This window comes from Amblyraja radiata, chromosome 16 (genome assembly GCF_010909765.2).
Source record: "Amblyraja radiata isolate CabotCenter1 chromosome 16, sAmbRad1.1.pri, whole genome shotgun sequence".
NCBI classification, from domain to species: domain Eukaryota; kingdom Metazoa; phylum Chordata; class Chondrichthyes; order Rajiformes; family Rajidae; genus Amblyraja; species Amblyraja radiata.
This window is the reverse complement of record NC_045971.1, coordinates 17,187,196-17,207,254: the sequence shown is the minus strand read 5'-3', so window position 1 is coordinate 17,207,254 and position 20,059 is coordinate 17,187,196. Positions and strand designations below refer to the sequence as shown.

The window sequence follows — 20,059 nt, the reverse complement described above, 5'->3', positions numbered from 1 at the left end:
ACGCACGCACGCACGCACGGCGTCGCGGTGACGTAAGCGCGTAACAACCGGTCGTCAGGTAAGTCCAGGTGAGCACGACCCACTTGGTCCACCTCAGAGGTTGGCTTCATTTCAAAAGTAATTCTCCAAAAGCTGTTATTCGCTGTGTTGAAGTCTTCGTTCACCCTTTGTCTGGTTCCAGCAATAATTATTGTGGCATCTTTTTCCTCTCTGTTACCATGCTCCTGAATGGCCCTTCTGTAAGTTGGGGTACTGTTCAATTCAAGAGTCAAGAGTGTTTTATTGCCATATGTCCCAGATGGAGGAAGGAACTGCTGATGCTAGTTTACACTGAAGTTAGACCCAAAGTGCTGGAGTAACACATGGGACAGGCAGCATCTATGGAGAGGAGGGATGGGTGACGAGATGCTGCCTGTCCGGCTGAGTTACTTCAGCATTTTGTGTCTACCTTTTTACTGTTTGATTAATCTCTGCCCCATTGTGGCCATTGAACCTTGTCTCTGAAACTGGTGCACTACAATGCTGATAACTCACAAGTTTGCAAGTTCACAGGTTATAGGAGTAGAATTAGGCCATTCAGCCCATCAAGTCTACTCTACCATTCAATCAGGGTTGATCTCTGCCTCCTAATCTCATTTTCCTGCCTTCTCCCTATAACCCTTGACACCCGTTCTAATCAAGAATTTGTCTATCTCTGCCTTAAAAAGATCCACTGGCTTGGCTGCCACTCTTTGGCAATGAGTTCCACAGATTAAATACCCTCTGACTAAAGAAGTTCCTCCTCACCTCCTTTCTACAATAGTGCCCTTAAATTGTGAGGCTATGACCTCTGGTCCGAGACTCTCCCACCAGTGGAAACATCCTTACCACATACGCTCTATTTATGGCTTTCATCATTCTGTAAGTTTCAATTAGGTCCTCCCTCAACCCTCTAAACTCTAGTGAGTCGAGGCCCAGTGCAGTCCAAATGCTCATCACATGCTAACCCACTCATTCCTGGAATCATTCTTGCAAACCTTCTCTGGGCCCTCTCCAGAGCCGGCACATCCTTCCTCAGATATGGGGCCCAAATTTGCTCACAGTACTCCAAATTCGGCCTGACCAGCACCTTGTAGAGCCTTAGCATTACATCTCTGTTTTTGTATTCCAGTCCACTTGATATGAATGCTAGCATTGAATTTGCCTTCCTTACTACTGATTCGGCTTTCAAATTAACTTTTTGGGAGTCCTGCACCAGCACTCCCAAGTCCCTTTGCACCTCCGATTTCTGGATTCTCTCTCCATTTAGAACTCTAACTTGAGTGGGCAGCATGGTGGCGCAGTGATGGAGTGGCTACCTTACAGCCACAGAGACCCGGGTTCGATCCTGACTACGAGTGCTGTCAGTATGGAGTTTGTACGTTCTCCCTGTGACCGCGTGGGTTTTCTCCAGGAGCTCTGGTTTCCTCCCACCATCCAAATACGTACAAGTTTGTAGGCTACGTAGCTTCTGTAAATTGTCTCTAGTGTGTAGGATAGTGCTAGTGTATGGGGTGATCGCTGTTTTGCATGCACTCGGTGTGTCGAAGGACCTGTTTCCATACTGTATTCTAAACTAAACTGTATTCTGCACCTTGTATCTTTCGGTTTGTTTTACCCATTGCACGAGTTTGGCCTAATTATATTATCCGATTATTTTGGATAGCATGTATTATCCAATTTTTCACAGTGCCTCAGTACACATGACAATAATAAACCTAAACCTCATTCTCCAGGTGGAGCCCTGCCTGTAATCTGTTCCCTATTTCTGAACTCCAAACCTTTTGCAATATATCCAATACACCATTTACCTATCTAACCATTTGCTTCATTTGCCTGCTAGCTTTCTGCAGTCTGTGCACAATAACACCTAGATCCCTTTGCTTGCCTGTAGTCTTTCCTCATTTAGATAATAGTGTTTTTTACATTCCTCTTTCCAAAGCACAAGACTTAACATTTTCCAACATTAAACTCCATTTGCTGAGTTTTTTCCTTCCCCTCCTACATTCCTTACTCTGACTACACAATTTGCAACTCTTCATTCCTGGCTCACACCTTCTGCTTTATTCTCTGGCCTTTATTCCAACCATCTGCCTGCCATAAAAAGCCTTTCACCAGTACCTGTGTCCACCTATTACTTGCCACACTTTGTCCTGCCTCTCCTTTCTCCCAGGCTTCTCACCCCCCCCCCCCCCCCCCCCCAAAACCCGATGAGGCTGAAGAAGGGTCCCAAACCTTAATGTCACCTATCTAGGTTCACCAGAGTTGCTGTATGACCCGTTGAGCTACTCCAGCACTTTGTGTCCGTTTGTGTAAACCAGCATCTGCAGTTCCTTGTTTCTTCATTTGTTAATGAAGGTGTTTGTTCTCAGACTTGTAACCAGAATTCTACTATGTTAGGATCACTTCTCCCTTGAGATCTGATAACCATAACAACTTTCATTATTCCTAGCTCATTACACATGACCAAATCTAACATCTAACATCTAACAGGTAGGTTCAGTAGTGTATTTAAATCCTTGAGGTATTCCAGAAATTCATCTCCCTGGTTCCCCTTGCCAATTTGATTTGTCCAGTCAATGTACAGATTAAAATCATCTATAATTACTGTTCCTTCCTTCCATGCCCTTGGTAGTTCCTGGTTTATGCTTTGTCCTGTCAAGAAACAAAGCCTTTGGTGTCTGTAGACTACTCCCACTTGAGTTTTCTTACTCCTGCTATTCACCCAAACCAACTCCACATCACTGTCCACAGCATTTATGTCTCGACTCACACAGCACTGATCATTTCCACTATTAACAAAGCTCCCCAGCTCCTCTCCTTTTTTGCCTCTTCTATCAGAATCTCAAATAACCTAGAATATGGAGATCCTGGTCCAAGTTATCGTACAATCTCATCTCTATACAGCTATTAGATCATGTGCGTATGTTGTTGTGCTGTCAACTCATCCATCTTGTTACCGGTGCTGTGTTCAGATTAAGAACTTTAAGTTTTAACTTTTTACACTTTTTCATTTTTCCCAGTTTACCTTTTGGTGATCAATTTGGCTTATATTTTCTGCCTCCTCTTGTCTGGAATGTAGAGCATAAAACAGTACCGCACAGGAACAGGCCCTTCTGCTCAAATGTCTGTGCTGAACATGATGCCAAGTTAAGATAATCTTCTCTGCCTGCGCATGATTTATATTCCTCCATTTAAACATGTTGGTCTAAAAGCCTCTTAAACACCATTATTGTACCTGCTTCCACCACCACCACCACCACACTTGGCAATTCATTCCAAGCACCCATAACTCTGTGTGTAAAAAGACCATGCCCTGCACATCTGCTTTAAACATTAGCCCATACAATTTAAAGCTACACCCTCTAGTCACTGACATTTCTGCCCTCAGAAAAAGGTTCTGACTGTCTACGCTATTTATACATGTCAACATTTTATAAACTTCTATCAGGTCTTGCATTTACCCTTTCTATACCACAGTTCTTTTTGATTTATTGAGCTTCTCACTGGAACCCTCCCATCTAATTATTTTATAGCCCTTTCTTCAAATGATTCACCCTGACACTGGTCTCATCAATTAAGATGAAGCCCATCCTAGAGGAACAGTTCCCTCCCTCCCCTAGCATTGGTGCCACAACCCCACAAATCTGATCTAATTTCTCCCACATCAATGTTTGCTTTGTTTACTGCGTGTGTTTACATTTCAACATGTTTACATGGACCATGCGTTTAGTTCTCTAAGCTTATGTAGCCTCTTTCAAATTGCATGTGGCTCGGGTAATAACCTGGACATTTGTGATTCTGCTTTTCAATTTTGCCCCAATTGCTTAAAATTCTTCTTCCTACAGGCCCACCAGTGTTGTTAGTGCCTACATAGACCATGGCAACTGGGCCCTCTCCTTCAGGACTCTCTATCTTTACTGCAAATAACGCTACCTGTTCCCCTAATCATACTATGTCCTATGACTTTTCTCCCCTTCACCAATTTGAATGGCCACCATTTCAATGTACCTTGAATAGCTTGCACATCCCCTGTGCAACCATTCAATTTCATCCAAACAGGAAGCAAGGAATTCACATCCTCTAGCAAGAGTGAGTGCTGAGCCCTTCAGGACTGCTCTTTGAATTCTTTGTTTACCTCCTCCACAGTTACACTCTCGTTAAGAGGGGAAAGATTTAATAGGAACCCTGAGGGACAACTTTTTCACACAGTGGATGGTGCGTGGATGGAATGAGCTGCCAGAGTAATTAGTTGAGGTAGGCACAATAACAACATTCAAAGAACATTATCACGTGTACATGGATAGGAAAGGTTATTGGCCAAACTCTGGTCAATGGGTCTAGCTTAGATGGAGCATCTTGGTTGGCATTGATGAGCAGGGCTGTTGTCACACAGTATGACTCTAAACACTTCCTATGCTGCTGGAGGGTATAACTGCCTTGTGAATCACAATGTCTACGTACTTATCCCTTCCCTCTTTGATGCAGAATGGTTAATGTTAGAAGACAGACTTGGGGATGAAGATGTGGGATCAGAAACAGATTGTATTCAAAGATGTTGTGAACAGCCTAATTAAACTTAAGGTAAAGGGGTAGATTTCTCCAAGGATCAGAGTTTGCTTCGGGGAATGATACAAATTTCAGATACTTAACCTAAGGAAATATGTGCTTATCCAGATCTGGATCTAGGAAAGCAGCATGATTAATCAGAAACCTTGCAGTTGTCGGACAAGATTGTGATGCTGCAGACCTGGATCGCATTGGTGCCTAAATGGAACCTGCAAGGTCTATTCAGATGTTTTGGATGATGGCCATGTACTCTTATTTAAAATTAATCTTCTGGGATTAGTTTTTGCAAATGATTACACCTCTGTAATATAAGATATCCCTAGCCCCCTTTGAAAATATGTTTCTCTGAGACCTTTGAATTCTTGGAATCATCTTTGTCGTTTATTCACTCATCCTCCAGAGGGAGCAATGTTGATCTCAGAGGAATTTAAGTTTCGTCAAGGTTTATGATGTAATTGCGAAACAGCCCAACCCCATCTTTTCCTACTGCAGGAAAGCAGCAAGCTGATCTTATTGTCACACAATCACTTAACAGTGCAGTCTCTGGACAGCAATCAGGAATGGAAACCGTGCCAATTTTGTTTTTCTTTCATTTGCCCAAGGATTCAGAGTCCACATGTAGTACAACTTACCCGCATCGTAGATCAGACATCAAAATGGATCATTTACTTGAACGCACTTTACTTGAAAGTCTATAACACTTTATAGGTTTGAAATATATTCTTTATTGTAATGTAGAATACACAGCAGCTAATTTACACACATCACACATAGCAATGAATGGACAACCTGTTTGGTCATGTTTAAAAGATAAATACTGGTGAAGGCACCAGACAGAGCTTCCTTGTCCTTAGTTTAAGTAGTTCCATAGTATTTTCTGTATCCACCTAAAATGGCATACAGAATGTCAGTATAACACTTCATGTAAAGCATAGCATTTTTGGTAAGGCAACAGGTTTGTAGGTTAACGATATGATAAAACTTTATTCATCCCCGGAGGGCAATTGGTCTGCCAACAGTCACAACACATAACAAGGTACACAAATGCTTGAAATTAAAAGTAAAAAAAGAAAGAAAAGGACAAGCGACTATTGGTTGGCTGCCGTGTGCACAGCGCCTTCACCGAACAAACAAACAAATGAACACAGGCTTATCCCCTGGGCAGAGGATTCTAAAACTAGAGTGTTTCCCCCAACCCCCCCTCCCCTACACCGGGTCTCCCTTTGGTCTCCCACCATCTGGTCCCCCCCATGGCAGGTCCTCCATTGTCATCCCCCCACCCCCCCCCCATGCTCCATCGCCACCGAGGTTCCTGCTGCTGCCGAGGCTCCTTAATTGTCTTGGTATAAATGTAATTTGTCCCTAGCGTGTGTAGGATAGTGTTAGTGTGCGGGATCGCTGGTCGGTGCAGACTCGGTTGGCCGAAGGGCATGTTTGCACGCTGTATCTCAAACTAAATGGATAATCAGTCAGTCAGTCATCACTGCACTCAGATGTTAACCTTGATTTTGTAATGGTGTGGGATTTGAACCCACAAACCTCTGACTCGGGGGAGAATGTTACTGTTGAGCAACTTGTGGCTTTGACTGTATTTCTGGATGTGATAGATTGCACTCATTTTTTGTGGTTTCAAAATATGCAGTAGTGTAACTCAGATTGTGGAAGTCAAGATAGGTATTTTCTTTAAAGTACATATCTACAAGTAATTTCCAGCCTTGGCCATGTGAGAGAACATCTGCTGTTCTGGGTTTGGTTGAACTTGGTTCCTTCTGGACATACAATACAACATTGCATTGCATGGATCGGCACAGAAGGGAAATATTTCCCTCTACCTACAATCTTCACAATTGAGTGAACCTCAATCATATCTACTGCACCCCATCCCGCTTCCCCAACAAGGAAAACTTGTATGGTATGATATTGGCCAGGTGATGAGCGGTGGGTGCCTGGTTTCCTTCAGGCCAAAGTGCTCAAACTTGGTTTCATCAGACCAGAGAATCTCATTTCTCATGGTCTGAGAGTCTTTTAGGTGTCCTTTTGGCAAATTCCAAGTGGGCTGTCATGTGCCTTTTACTGAGGAGCGGCTTCCGTCTGACCACTCTACCATAAAGGCCTGATTGGTGGAATGCTGCATATATAGTTGCACCTCTGGAAGGTTCTCCCATCTCCACAAAGGAACTCTGGAACTCTGTCAGTGACCATCGGATTCTTGGTCACCTCCCTGACCAAAGCCCTTAGTTTTCAAAATTAAAAGTTACATACTTGGTTAATTGAAAAATAATGTTTTTTTCCTTAAGGCATTACGGGGCGGTTAATGAAATTGACTACAGAGCGGTTCCCAGCCACTAACTGATTTGATTGGTTTTGACAGTTTTCGCTGTTCAGTTGATGGGATTGGTTCAGTTTAGCACCTTTCAATCCCTATGAAGAGGCTGATTTAAACAAAATAAGAATGATCGTAGAACTGACTTGCAAAGCCTAAAGTTACAGATAGGAAAAATATTATATTTCTGGTGTTTTATTTTGAAGCATTAAATCGTGCTTATTGGTTGAAAAAAACTGCTTCTCAGCCAGTGGTGTAATAGCTGTTTTGGACTTTATATTAAATATTCTCTTGCTAAAAATACCCAAGCATGTTTATAATACGTCCAAAAATTCGATTTTTAAGTGTTTGAAGTGACACTCCAGAGTTATATATATATACTACAGTTCAAAAAATGTAACCGTTGGAAACTTATGGGGCCCAGTGAATGAATCGTCTTTATGGGACCGTTCAGTATATTTTTAATCTGTCTACTCGTGTTGAAGTTTTACTCCTGTATGTTAAATTGGAACCGCTCTGTAGTCAATTTCATTAACCGCCCCGTAATGCCTTAAGGAAAAAAACATTATTTTTCAATTAACCAAGTATGTAACTTTTAATTTTGAAAACTAGGGGGGAGGGGAGGGGGAACGAGACTATTCCTTTTCACGAACATTTTATTTTACCCACTGTTTAGACTCCTCTTACCTGCTTGTATTATCTAACTTCATAGATAGCTAATCTAATCTGTTATCATACACCCGTCTTTCTTTAATTTAAGAACAATACTGACCCGGAGTGTTTTGATACAAAATGGTGCGCTGGTTTGTGGAACTCGAGGCAGGAATTTGTTTTCGAATATGTTTAACCAATCGATGGTACAGAACGGCAGAGGTCACGTTCGTTGCAAGGCTTAGACTTGCTGTGTGTGAGTGTGTGTGTGTGTCTGGCAGCTCCGGCGATGGAGGGCAGCGCTTGGCTGCCGCTGTGGCTTTCTATTTCAATCTGGGACGAAGGCTTCTGGCTTCCACACAACGTCAGCAGAGCACAGTTGGAAGACTCACAGAATCCAGTCTACCCCCGGCTCAAGGATCTGTACTTTCTTTTGCCCTGGACATGGGCTATCTACGTGTTACGGCTTCTCTTTGAGAGGTAAAGGGAGAGGGGTTTACAACGAGCAGACAGGGGAAAGGCAATCCTGTATACGTGGATTTTTCTTTTGCTGCCGGGCTAACGATTTTTTCGTGTTTGTAAAAGTTGTGATGAAAGATTTTTGAAAAATGCGTTTTTCTGTAATTTCACTTAAAGTGACATCAGCACCTACTAAACAATCTTCATATTTAATTAAAAAAAAGAGACGCTGTCAGATCAGATCTGAACTCCCGACTTCACTGAGAGACATCGAGGCAATGTGCTGCCGGTAGACGTCGCCAAGCGATTATGATTCATAGCAAAACACCGCGTTTGGCGGGTACAGAGGAAGTTTGAGGAGCCCGGAGGCAGAGCAGGGGACGGGTAGCGGGGTGGGGTTTCGCTGGGACAGTAATTTGAGATATCGGTGGGATGGATAGCTGAGTAGGCAAGTAGGGAGAGCGGAGAGAAGTCAATGAGGAGAAGAGGGAGAGGATGGAGTTATTTAGGGGAAATGAGAATGGGGTGCGGAGAGGAGTTAAGGAGGAGCCAAGGGGATCAGGGGAAGGAGAGTTGGTGTGTGAACATATTCACATGGCCATGTATGTAGTATGTTAGATCTATGCAGTGACCCTAGTCTCCAGGCATATTGGAACAACTTGCTACTGGACCAATACCTGGCTCTTACAATATGTGCAGCAGGCACTGTGCGTTAAATAATCCATATAGCATGCCTATCTTCCACACTACTGTATGACATGTGGGAACTGGATCGTTCGGGTGGATAACCTCAGCAGGCCCAGTCATGAATGTTGCTCTGTTCTCAGAACCCCTAGGTCAGCTGTGCAAAGTTAGGGACAGGATAAGGTTCATTTAAAGAACATAATCATGGTAGACACAAAAAGCTGGAGAAACTCAGCGGGTCAGACAGCATCTCTTGAGAAAAGGAATAGGTGACGTTTTGGTTCGAGACCCTTCTTTTACTCCAGCTTTTTGTGTTTAATCTTCAGTTTAAATCAGCATCTGCAGTTCCTTCCTAAACATAATCATGATTATGTGTTCCCCGGGAGAAGCAATCCGGAAGGGGAATAGTTCATGGTGTAAATTCCACTGTTAAGAACAAAGCTAGTTTGACAACCCAGCAATTCTCATTACCTTCCAACTCACTGCAAAACGGGGTAGGTGAGGTCAAAGAGAAATTCTGTTACAATGTCTAGCAATCTCCTGGCCAGAGTCACAAGGAGAGGTTAACTTTGTACCGTTGTAGTACCTCGCACCTTTGTAATAGGAATCAGCATGTTCAGAAAGGACATGAAGCTCCAGAGCACTGTCATTATTAAAGAAGAAATGCAGACAGCTAACACCAATGGAGTTCTCCCCCTGGCAAATTGTTGGAACATGGTCTTAAGTGCAGCTTGTTTCATCTGAGATACAAATTCTCCTGGTAACATCCATGCTCCAAGCATCAGCATCGGTTAGATTACGTTATTGTCGCAAGGGGGGGGGGGGGGACTACAGAGTTGCATGTATCAAGTGTGATCAGGTTTCAATGTCCGATGAATGGATCACCTCCTAAACTAATCTGTCATGACATTCAATCATGACTGATCTATCTTTCCCTCTTAATCCCATTCTCATGCCATCTCCCCATAACCCCTGACACCCATACTAATCAAGAATCTATCAATCTCCCCCTTAAATATATCCATTGACTTGGTCTCCACAGCCTTCTGTGGCAATGAATTCCATAGATTCACCACCCGCTGACTAAAGAAATTCCTCTTCATCTCCTTTCTAAAGATATGTCCTTTTATTCTGAACCTGGCCTCTGGTCCTGGACTCTCCCAGAAATATCCTCTCCACATCCACTCTATCCAGGTCTTTCACTATTCGGAAAGTTTCAATGAGGTGTCCCCGCATCCTTCTAAATTCCTGCAAACTGTGCCATCAAACGCTCATCATATGTTAACCCAATCATTCTCGTCATCCTTGGGATCATTCTCAGTCAACATCTCGCACACAACCTGACAACGTCCAACCAATACCGGCCACAGACTCTCTCTCCATGGTTACTGGACTGCTATAATTAATATAATAATGATTACTTCTGAAGAAACTCTTAGTTTCCCTAACTGAAACTGGTTTGATGAGAATCACCAGAGATACAGGAGCTAGTTAATTGTAAATACTAAATGTTCTAAGATTTTCAATATAACCATATCTCGGTGGGAAGAAAAACAGATCTACTGGTAGCTGCAAGAGTCAAGTCAAGTGTGTTTTATTGTCATATGTCCCGGTCGGGACAATGAAATTCTTACTTGCTGCAGCACAACAGAATATGTGCTGCAGCATAATACATAACGGGGGAAAAAAAGAAAAAGTTCAATAAATACCAAATATAGTGCAAATAACAAATATAATATAGTCTTTTGCAGTTCAGAGCTCGGAGCTTATTCGTTGTTGTGTTTAATAGCCTGATGACTGTAGGGAAGAAGCTGTTCCTGAACCTGGACGTTACAGTTTTCAGGCTCCTGTTCCTTCTTCCTGATGGGAATGGTGAGATGAGTGTGTGGCCAGGATGGTGTGGGTCCTTGATGATTTTGGCTGCCTTTTTGAGGCAGCGACTACGATAGATCCCTTTGACGGTGGGGAGGTGGCCAGTGGCCAGTGATCACAACTTTTTGTAATCTTTTTCGCTCCTGGATGTTCAAGTTGCCAAACCAGGCCACGATGCAACCAGTCAGAATGCTCTCTACCGTGGTGGAGAATACATTGAAAGGTATTGCACCTGTAGGCGTTTAGGAGAATCCTCTTCGACATGCCGAATCTCCGTAATCTTCTCAGGAAGTAGAGTCGCTGATGTGCCTTCTTTACAATTGCATCAGTGTGCTGGGTCCAGGAAAGATCTTCTGATATATGCACGCCCAGGAATTTGAAGTTATTGACCCTTTCCACCATCTGTGACCGAAAGGACTAGTGTCAGTAGGTGAAAAGAGCACAAACATCCATCAACTAGCAGATAATCACCTGTGAACTTTACATCTCTGTCAAAATCATGAATCAAGAGTTTTTAATTGCCATATGTACCAGCAACAGAACAACACAGTGCTGCGGCTTAACAGGCTTGTAAAACACAATTACCCACAGATAAATATGCAATAATCAATAATACAATAAACTATGAACCATAATGGTACAAAACCAAAGTTCATAGTGCAACCAAAGACACAGTCCATTGAAGTTTATAGTTGTTGAGATTAGTGTTGTGTAGCATTCAAGAACCTGACGTTGTTGGGAAGAAGCTGTTTTGGACCTGGTGGCTATGGTTTTCATGCTCCTATACCTTCTCCCTGATGGTAGTAGCGAGATGATAGCATGGCCAGGCTGGTGTTGGTCTTTGACATTGGCTGCCTTTTTGAGGCAGCACCTGCTATAGAACTCTTTGTTGGTAGGGAGGTCAGGACCCATAATGGACATGTATGGCACTAGGATAAACTCCGCTAATAGCCAAGTATGGAGGCAAGACTCTGCTGGAAGGGGCACTTCAAAGAACTATGCAACTGAGACTCGCATTTGAGTGTCCCATACTCCATTCCACAGCAGGCTATTTGCCCTCGGAATAAAAGTGCGTATCATAGGGATAAGACAGTTTGAGACTCCAATCTACATGAAGATAAGACTAATCAAACTTATGTTAATAAAGTGCACAATGTTATCATGGAATGTATATGTGATTATACTAAATAGGGAAAAAGCTAATTTGAATCTTGTGCATTGAGAAAGGGTTAATTAATATTTTTCATGTGAAGGGCCGTTAGGGAAGAGTGACCATAATATGGTATGGTTTTACATTGAAGTGGATTGTTTTTTAACCCAATTTAAAAATTGGGTGTTAAACTTAGAAGAAAGCATAAGGTATAATAATTTGGGGCTTATTGTATGAGAGGAGCATTAGATGTGGTGGAGAATACATTGAAAGGTATTGCAAATGACACATAATGTTACCATTTAAAGAAATATTACATGTTATAATAAATATATATTCTATTTTAAGGTGCAAAAGCCCAACAGGAAAAGTGATTCATCTGTGGACGATCAGAGAACTTAACATACTATAAAATCTAATCTAGAGGTTTATAAAGTTGCCAGAAAGTAGCAGTAGCAGTGAAATTGATTTAAAATGGAAAGACGGAATATGAGCAGAAAATGTCAAAAATATATAAACAGACTGCAAGGGATTTTATAAGAACATAAAAAGGAGAAACATAGAAACATAGAAAATAGGTGCAGGAGTAGGCCATTTGGCCCTTCGAGCCTGCACCGCCATTCAATATGATCATGGCTGATCATTCAACTCAGTATCCTGTACCTGGTTTCTCTCCATACCCCCTGATCCCTTTAGCCACAAGGGCCACATCTAACTCCCTCTTAAATATAGCCAATGAACTGGCCTCAACTACATTCTGTGGCAGAGAATTCCAGAGATTCTGTGTAAAAAATGTTTTTCTCATCTCAGTCCTAAAAGATTTCCCCTTTATCCTTAAACTGTGACCCCTTGTTCTGGACTTCCCCAACATCGGGAACAATCTTCCTACATCCAGCCTGTCCAACCCCTTAAGAATTTTGTAAGTTTCTATAAGATCCCCCCTCAATCTTCTAAATTCTATCGAGTACAAGCCGAGTCTATCCAGTCTTTCTTCATATGAAAGTCCTGACAACCCAGGAATCAGTCTGGTGAACCTTCTCTGTACTCCCTCTATGGCAAGAATGTCCTTCCTCAGATTAGGAGACCAAAACTGTACGCAATACTCCAGGTGTGGTCTCACCAAGACCCTACACAACTGCAGTAGAACCTCCCTGCTCCTATACTCAAATCCTTTTGCTATGAATGCTAACATGCCATTCGCTTTCTTCACTGCCTGCTGCACCTGCATGCCTACTTTCAATGACTGGTGTACCATGACACCCAGGTCTCGTTGCATCTCCCCTTTTCCTAATCGGCCACCATTCAGGTAATAGTCTACTTTCCTGTTTTTGCCACCAAAGTGGATAACCTCACATTTATCCACATTATACTGCATCTGCCATGCCCACTCACCCATCCTATCCAAGCCATCTTGCAGCCTCCTAGCATCCTCCTCACAGCTAACACTGCCCCCCAACTTCGTGTCATCCGCAAACTTGGAGATGTTGCATTCAATTCCCTCGTCCAAATCATTAATATATATTGTAAATAGCTGGGGTCCCAGCACTGAGCCTTGCGGTACCCCACTAGTCACTGCCTTCCATTCTGAAAAGGACCAGTTAACTCCTACTCTTTGTTTCCTGTCTGCCTGCCAGTTCTCTATCCACATCAATACTGAACCCCCAATACCGTGTGCTTTAAGTTTGTATACTAATCTCTTATGTGGGACCTTGTCGAAAGCCTTCTGAAAGTCCAGATATAACTCATCCACTGGTTCTCCCTTATCCACTCTACTAGTTACATCCTCGAAAAATTCTATAAGGTTCGTCAGACATGATTTACCTTTCATAAATCCATGCTGACTTTGTCTAATGATTTCAACACTTTCCAAATGTGCTGCTATCCCATCTTTAATAACTGACTCCAGCAGTTTCCCCACTACCGATGTTAGACTAACTGGTCTGTAATTCCCCGTTTTCTCTCTCCCTCCCTTTTTAAAAAGTGGGGTTGCATTAGCTACCCTCCAATCCTCAGGAACTACTCCAAAATCTAAAGAGTTTTGCAAAATTATCACTAATGCATCCACTATTTCTGGGGCTACTTCCTTAAGTACTCTGGGATGCAGCCTATCTGGCCCTGGGGATTTATCGGCCTTCAATCCATTCAATTTACCTAACACCACTTCCCGGCTAACCTGGATTTCACCGAGTTCCTCCATCTCATTTGACCCCCGGTCCCCTGCTATTTCCGGCAGATTAATTAAGTCTTCCTTAGTGAAGACAGAACCAAAGTAGTTATTCAATTGGGGGTACACAAAATTGCTGGAGGAACTCAGCGGGTGCAGCAGCATCTATGGAGCGAAGGAAATAGGCGACGTTTCGGGCCGAAACCCTTCTTCAGACTGATGGGGGGGTGGGGAAAGAAAGAAGGAAAAAGGGGAGGGGGAGGGGGAGGAGCCCGAGGGCGGGCGGATGGGAGGGTGGGAGGAGACAGCTAGAGGGTGAAGGAAGGGGAGGGGACAGCACAGGCTAGCCAAATTGGGGGAATTCAATGTTGATGCCATAAGGGCGCAAGGACCCCAGACGGAATATGAGGTGCTGTTCCTCCAATTTCCGCTGTTGCTCACTCTGGCAATGGAGGAGACCCAGGACAGAGAGGTCGGATTGGGAATGGGAGGGGGAGTTGAAGTGCTGAGCCACCGGGAGGTCAGGTAGGTTAAGGCGGACTGAGCGGAGGTGTTCGGCGAAACGGTCGCCCAACCTACGCTTGGTCTCACCGATGTAAATTAGCTGACATCTAGAGCAGCGGATGCAGTAGATGAGGTTGGAGGAGATACAGGTGAACCTTTGTCGCACCTGGAACGACTGCTTGGGACCTTGAATGGAGTCGAGGGGGGAGGTGAAGGGACAGGTGTTGCATTTCTTGCGGTTGCAACGGAAAGTGCCCGGGGAGGGGGTGGTGCGGGAGGGAAGGGAAGAATTGACGAGGGAGTTGCGGAGGGAGCGGTCTTTGCGGAAGGCAGACATGGGGGGAGATGGGAAGATGTGGCGAGTGGTGGGGTCACGTTGGAGGTGGCGGAAATGGTGGAGGATTATGTGTTGTATTTGCCGGCTGGTGGGGTGAAAGGTGAGGACCAGAGGGACTCTGCCCTTGTTGCGTGTGCGGGGATGGGGAGAGAGAGCAGTGTTGCGGGGTATGGATGAGACCCTGGTGTGAGCCTCATCTATGGTGGCGGAGGGGAATCCCCGTTCCCTGAAGAACGAGGACATTTCCGATGCCCTGGTATGAAATAGTTATGAAATAACCAATAGTTATTCAATTGGTCTGCCATGTCCTTGTTCCCCATGATCAATTCACCTGTTTCTGACTGCAAGGGACCTACATTTGTTTTAACTAATCTTTTTATCTTCACATATCTATAAAAACTTTTTTTTGCAGTCAGTTTTTATGTTCCCTGCCAGTTTTCTTTCATAATCTATTTTCCCTTTCCTAATTAAGCCCTTTGTCTTCCTCTGCTGGACTCTGAATTGCTCCCAGTCCTCTGGTAGGCTGCTTTTTCTGGCTAATTTGTATGCTTCATCTTTTGTTTTGATACTATCCCTGATTTCCCTTGTTATCCACAGATGCACTACCTTCACTGATTTATTCTTTTGCCAAACTGGGATGAACAATTGTTGTAGTTCATCCATGCAGCGTTTAAATGCCTTCCATTGCATATCCACCGTCAACCCTTTAAAGACTAGGAAGGGTATGTATGATAGAATTGAGGTTATGGGGATAGTCCTGGAACTGTTTCTCTAAACGAAACTAAACCAAACTAAATGATCTCTGGTACAGGAAGGACCAGCCATGATTTTAATATACTGCATGTGGAACAGGTTTGAAGGACTGGTTGGCCTCCTTCTCCTACAGCTGATGTTCTTAAGCCAAAGGGTCTCACTTACTGCAATTATGACCATCTCCAGAGCATCTTAAGATCATCCCAAACACGGCCATTAATCTACAGTAGGTACATGACATAAGTGCATGTAGATTTGGAGGAATAATTCAAGAGTCAAGAGTGTTTTCTTTTCAAATGTCCCAAAATGGAACTAGTAAATATATATTTTTTAAAACAATAGTTGTGCAAAGACAAAAACAAGTTTATGTAGTTTGGAGCTTATTGGAGGTTGTAGTGTTTAATAGCCTGATGGTTGTAGGGGAGAAGCTGATCCTGAACCTGGACGTTACAGTTTTCAGGCTCATTTACCTTCTTCCTGATGGCAGGAGTGAAATGAGAGCGTGGCCGGGGTGGTGTGGGTCTGATGATACTGGCTGCTTTTTTGAGGCAACAACTCCTGTAGATCCCTTCGATGGTGGTGAAGTCAGTACCCATGATGGACTGGGAAGCGTTCACCACTTTTTGCAATCTTCCTCGTTCCCAGGTATTCGAGTTGCCGAACTAGGCTGTGATACGAACAGTCAATATGCTTTCTTCTGTACACCTGCAGAAGTTCAAGAAAGTGTTTGTCACATTCCAAATCTCCTCAATCTTCTAAGGAAGTAGAGGCATTGCTGGGCATTCTTTGATGATTATGATTTTATGATTGCGTTCCAAACTATTGTTGACTCCTTATCTGAAGCAGATGAGGGAATATACCTTTCACTAAACATCCATAAAACAGAGATCCTATATTAATCTGTCCCTGGGTTACACAATACTGCCACGGCAATCTAGATCTGTGGAATGCTTCAAAAAACATGGACACTACTTGGCAAAGACAAATGTTAATGAAGAATTTCATCACAATCTCCCGTGTGTTGGTACAGCTTTTGATCAATTGAGGAATAAAAACCAATATCTCAAACTAGGATCCAACCTCATAAACTATCAGACAACAATGATCCCCAATCTCTTGACTTGTTCAGAGACATTTAGGCACCACAAAGCTGTTTTGTTTAGTTTAGAGTTGACCCACCAAGTCCGCACCAACCAGCGATCTCCGCACATCAACACTATCCTACGCACACTAGGAACAATTTACACTTATACCATGCCAATTAACCTACAAACCTGTACATATTTGGAATGTGGGAGAAAACCGAAGATCTCGGAGAAAACCCACACGGTCATGGAGAGAACGTATAAATTCCATACAGACAGCACCCTAAGTCAGGATCGAACTCTGGTCTGCTGGCGCTGTAAGGCAGCAGCTCTACTGCTGCAGCACAGTGCCATACTAGAAATGTGTAGAAATTAATCTTTCCACATCGGAAGTAAAGCTTTCAGCTGTCCTTGCACTAAGCTCTAGAATACTCATTTGAATTATCAACAATTACATGAGCAGCAATCCTTGAATAGGAATCAGAAACCCACCTTTACAAGCCCTTCCAATTCCCGTGTAGATTTGCAAAGACATTGAGAGCCATAAAGTTTGCAATGCTGATTAATGTCAAGGTACATGCCTGGTCAAAGCCCATTTGCCTGTGCAAAGCAATGAGTTATTAGTCAGAGTCCACATGGCAGGTTATCAATTTCAGAATGTACATGAGATTTATGTGGATGTTTAGAGAACATTACATAAAATTAGAAAGGACACTACTGAGTGGCAACAACAAATGACATGGTGTCAAGGGTGTGTGGTAAAGGCTTTTGTGTTTATTTTGGTGTCTGTCAACTGTACATGTAATTGGTATTTTTTTGGCCAGGTTCATGTATTAAAATCACAATAGCACAATATACAAAGCACAATAGAAAACAGTTGAGAGAGCGAGAGAAAATATAGAAAGACTTGAAAATGTCAGAAAATCGTCCTGCAAATTTAATATACTATCAATTGTGCACCAATTATAATAGGGTTCAGAGGAGTATTTTCCTCCCATTTTCAAGTAAAATCATTATATATTCAGTGACCTAAGCTGAGCGAGGTTTAGGAGAAGTAACCTCAAATTTCAGAACACACAAACAGTCACAGAAATTGACAGTGGAGCAGGAGATTATCCCATCCATTTTTGAATGAGAAAGCCAATTGTAAACTCCTCGTACCCTGTTTAACTTACTCTACAACAATATGCAATGATTTAGTGCCTTTTAGTTGATAACATTTCCTAAGGTGGTTTATGGGAGCATTATCAAATGAAGATAGACACAAAGTGCTGAAGCAACTCAGCGGGTCAGCGGAAAAAAAGGATGGTTGTGTTTCGGGTTGGGAGCCTTCTTCAGAGTCGACTAGAAATGTCACCCATCCATTTTCTACAGAGATGCTGAGTTACTCCAGCACTTTGTGCCTGTCTTTAGTGTAAACCAGCATCTGCAGTTCTTTGTTTCTACATTATACAGTTTGATTGAAACAGGTAGCTCGGTGGCGCTGTTGGTAGAGCTGCGACCTCACAGCACCAGAGACTCTGGTTCGATCCCGACCTCGGGTGGTGTCAGTGTGGAATTTGCACGTTCCCCCTATGACCGCGTGGATTTCTTCCAGGCGCTCCGGTTTCTCCCACATCCCAAAGATGTGCAGGTTTGTAGGTTAACTGGCCTCTGAAAATAGTCAGTTGTGTGTAGGGAGTGGATGTGAAAGTGGAGTAACTTATCTTTTGTTGTTTATTACGGTGTTTACGGCGTACTATGTTTACATATCTGTTGTGCTGCTGCAAGTAAGAATTTCACTGTTCCGTTTTGGGATCATATGATAATCAAACGCTTGACTTTTGAACTAGTGTGAACAGGTTGACATAGACTCAGTAGGCTTAAGGGCCTATTTCCATGTTTCTCTAAACTAAAGCTAAGCTAAATCATTGGTGATATAGGTACATTTTCAGAAGATTCTTTAAGGAAGAGAGGAGGGTTATTTGGGAAGGGGCTTAAGGCCAAGGAAGTGGCAGTGAAGTGATTCTCAGTTTTAGCAGTCGATGCACTTTCAAATATTTCCTCCAGTTTCAGTAACTTAAGCTTATTCTAGATAAGTATTAGCCCTCCGTCAAGTGAGAATTATTTTCTCTTTACAACCTAGCTTATCCAACTGTTATATATTTTCCCCATTTCTCAGAATCTCCTCAGAACAGATGAGAAAATCACTTATTTCCAGTTGCTCGTCATTCCCACAGAAATTTTGAGAAATCACACCTGTACCTGCTTAAATTTAATTTTTCTTTTTAATTAATGTTTTCAAAAAATCTATTCTAACAATGTTGATTAAAGCATAGTTATGAACCATGACCATGCCGATAACTCACCTGTTTTTCTCTCTGTAATGTTTTTAAATTTGGTTAGACAGTTTCTAATTGTTTTCCTAATCTCTTAATCTGCACCTTTTATCACACCTGTCCTTTCGTAGGTGAGGGAGGTGGTTTGGAAAACACTTGTTCGGCGCCTTGCACGTCAGATTATTGGAGAGTTGTAACTTAAATCGCTTTATACTATCAACCATATTATAAAAATCTTTTCATAAATAGTTGTAAAAGTTCTTCAATAGCAGACAAAATGTTTCTGCAAATTGCCGTTACCTATTTTTGCGAAATGTCTCTCAGCAAATAGTAGAATTTAATCTTATGTTACTCATGGAATTATCTTCCCCATGCATGTAATTTCAATATCTTATCATTCCTTTTTGTGAGTGGGTCATAATCTTCAAATATATTGTGCCCACAATAACATGTGTTGTAAATCTACATGGTACACAATTGAAACACAATAAATCATGAATGTGTCATCATTCTATAGGAGTGCTGTTTGTACAAGCATCAAATATAAATATATTACATACAACATTACGGTTTCAGTTTATTAGGTTGATGTAAATCAGCACTATCTGACGCAATCACTGGTCCATTCTGGCTGTGGTCACACTTTAAAACGATTAAATTCAGTCCCATCAAGTTGAAGTTGCACACTTATGGGGTCTGTTTGAATGTGTTGAATTGTATGGTTGTGTGTGGATTTTTACCTTTGTTTATTGGTATATGTACAATTCTTCACATTGTAGGTTTATTGCATCACCATTTGCAAAACTCCTTGGAGTAGATTGTAGGCCTATCCAGAAGGCTCAGCAAAACATTGTTCTGGAAAAGGTGTTTAAAGATATAACCACGGTAAGATTATATGATCGAGCCTTAAATGACAACTCATTGTAATAAAAATGGTGAGTGAAAATATTTGCAAACAGCAAAATTAACTGTGCCCAAAATTAATTCTTATTTTACACAATACTCAGCATTATTGCTTTTTTAATATTAATATTATCCCAAGGCACTCAAGAGAGATATATTAATTATAAATGTGGAATAACATAGAACTAGTGTGAGTGGGTGATCGATGGTCGGCAAAGATTCAGTACTGTATCTCTAAAAAAAGGTGAATAGCAAATCAAAGGAAATGA

General features: G+C 42.4%; 1 protein-coding gene across 1 annotated transcript in view; it reads left to right on the top strand.

Annotated features, from left to right (window-relative positions):
- Positions 1-7,786: 7,786 nt before the first annotated feature.
- LOC116981989 (ceramide synthase 6-like) overlaps positions 7,787-20,059 on the top strand; it is a 34,893-nt gene continuing 22,620 nt past the window's right edge. The window contains exons 1-2 of the mRNA XM_033035248.1: positions 7,787-8,041; positions 19,667-19,772. Of these exons, the coding sequence (XP_032891139.1) occupies positions 7,851-8,041; positions 19,667-19,772 (297 nt within the window). The 5' untranslated portion in view covers positions 7,787-7,850. The remainder of the gene's footprint in view (positions 8,042-19,666; positions 19,773-20,059) is intronic.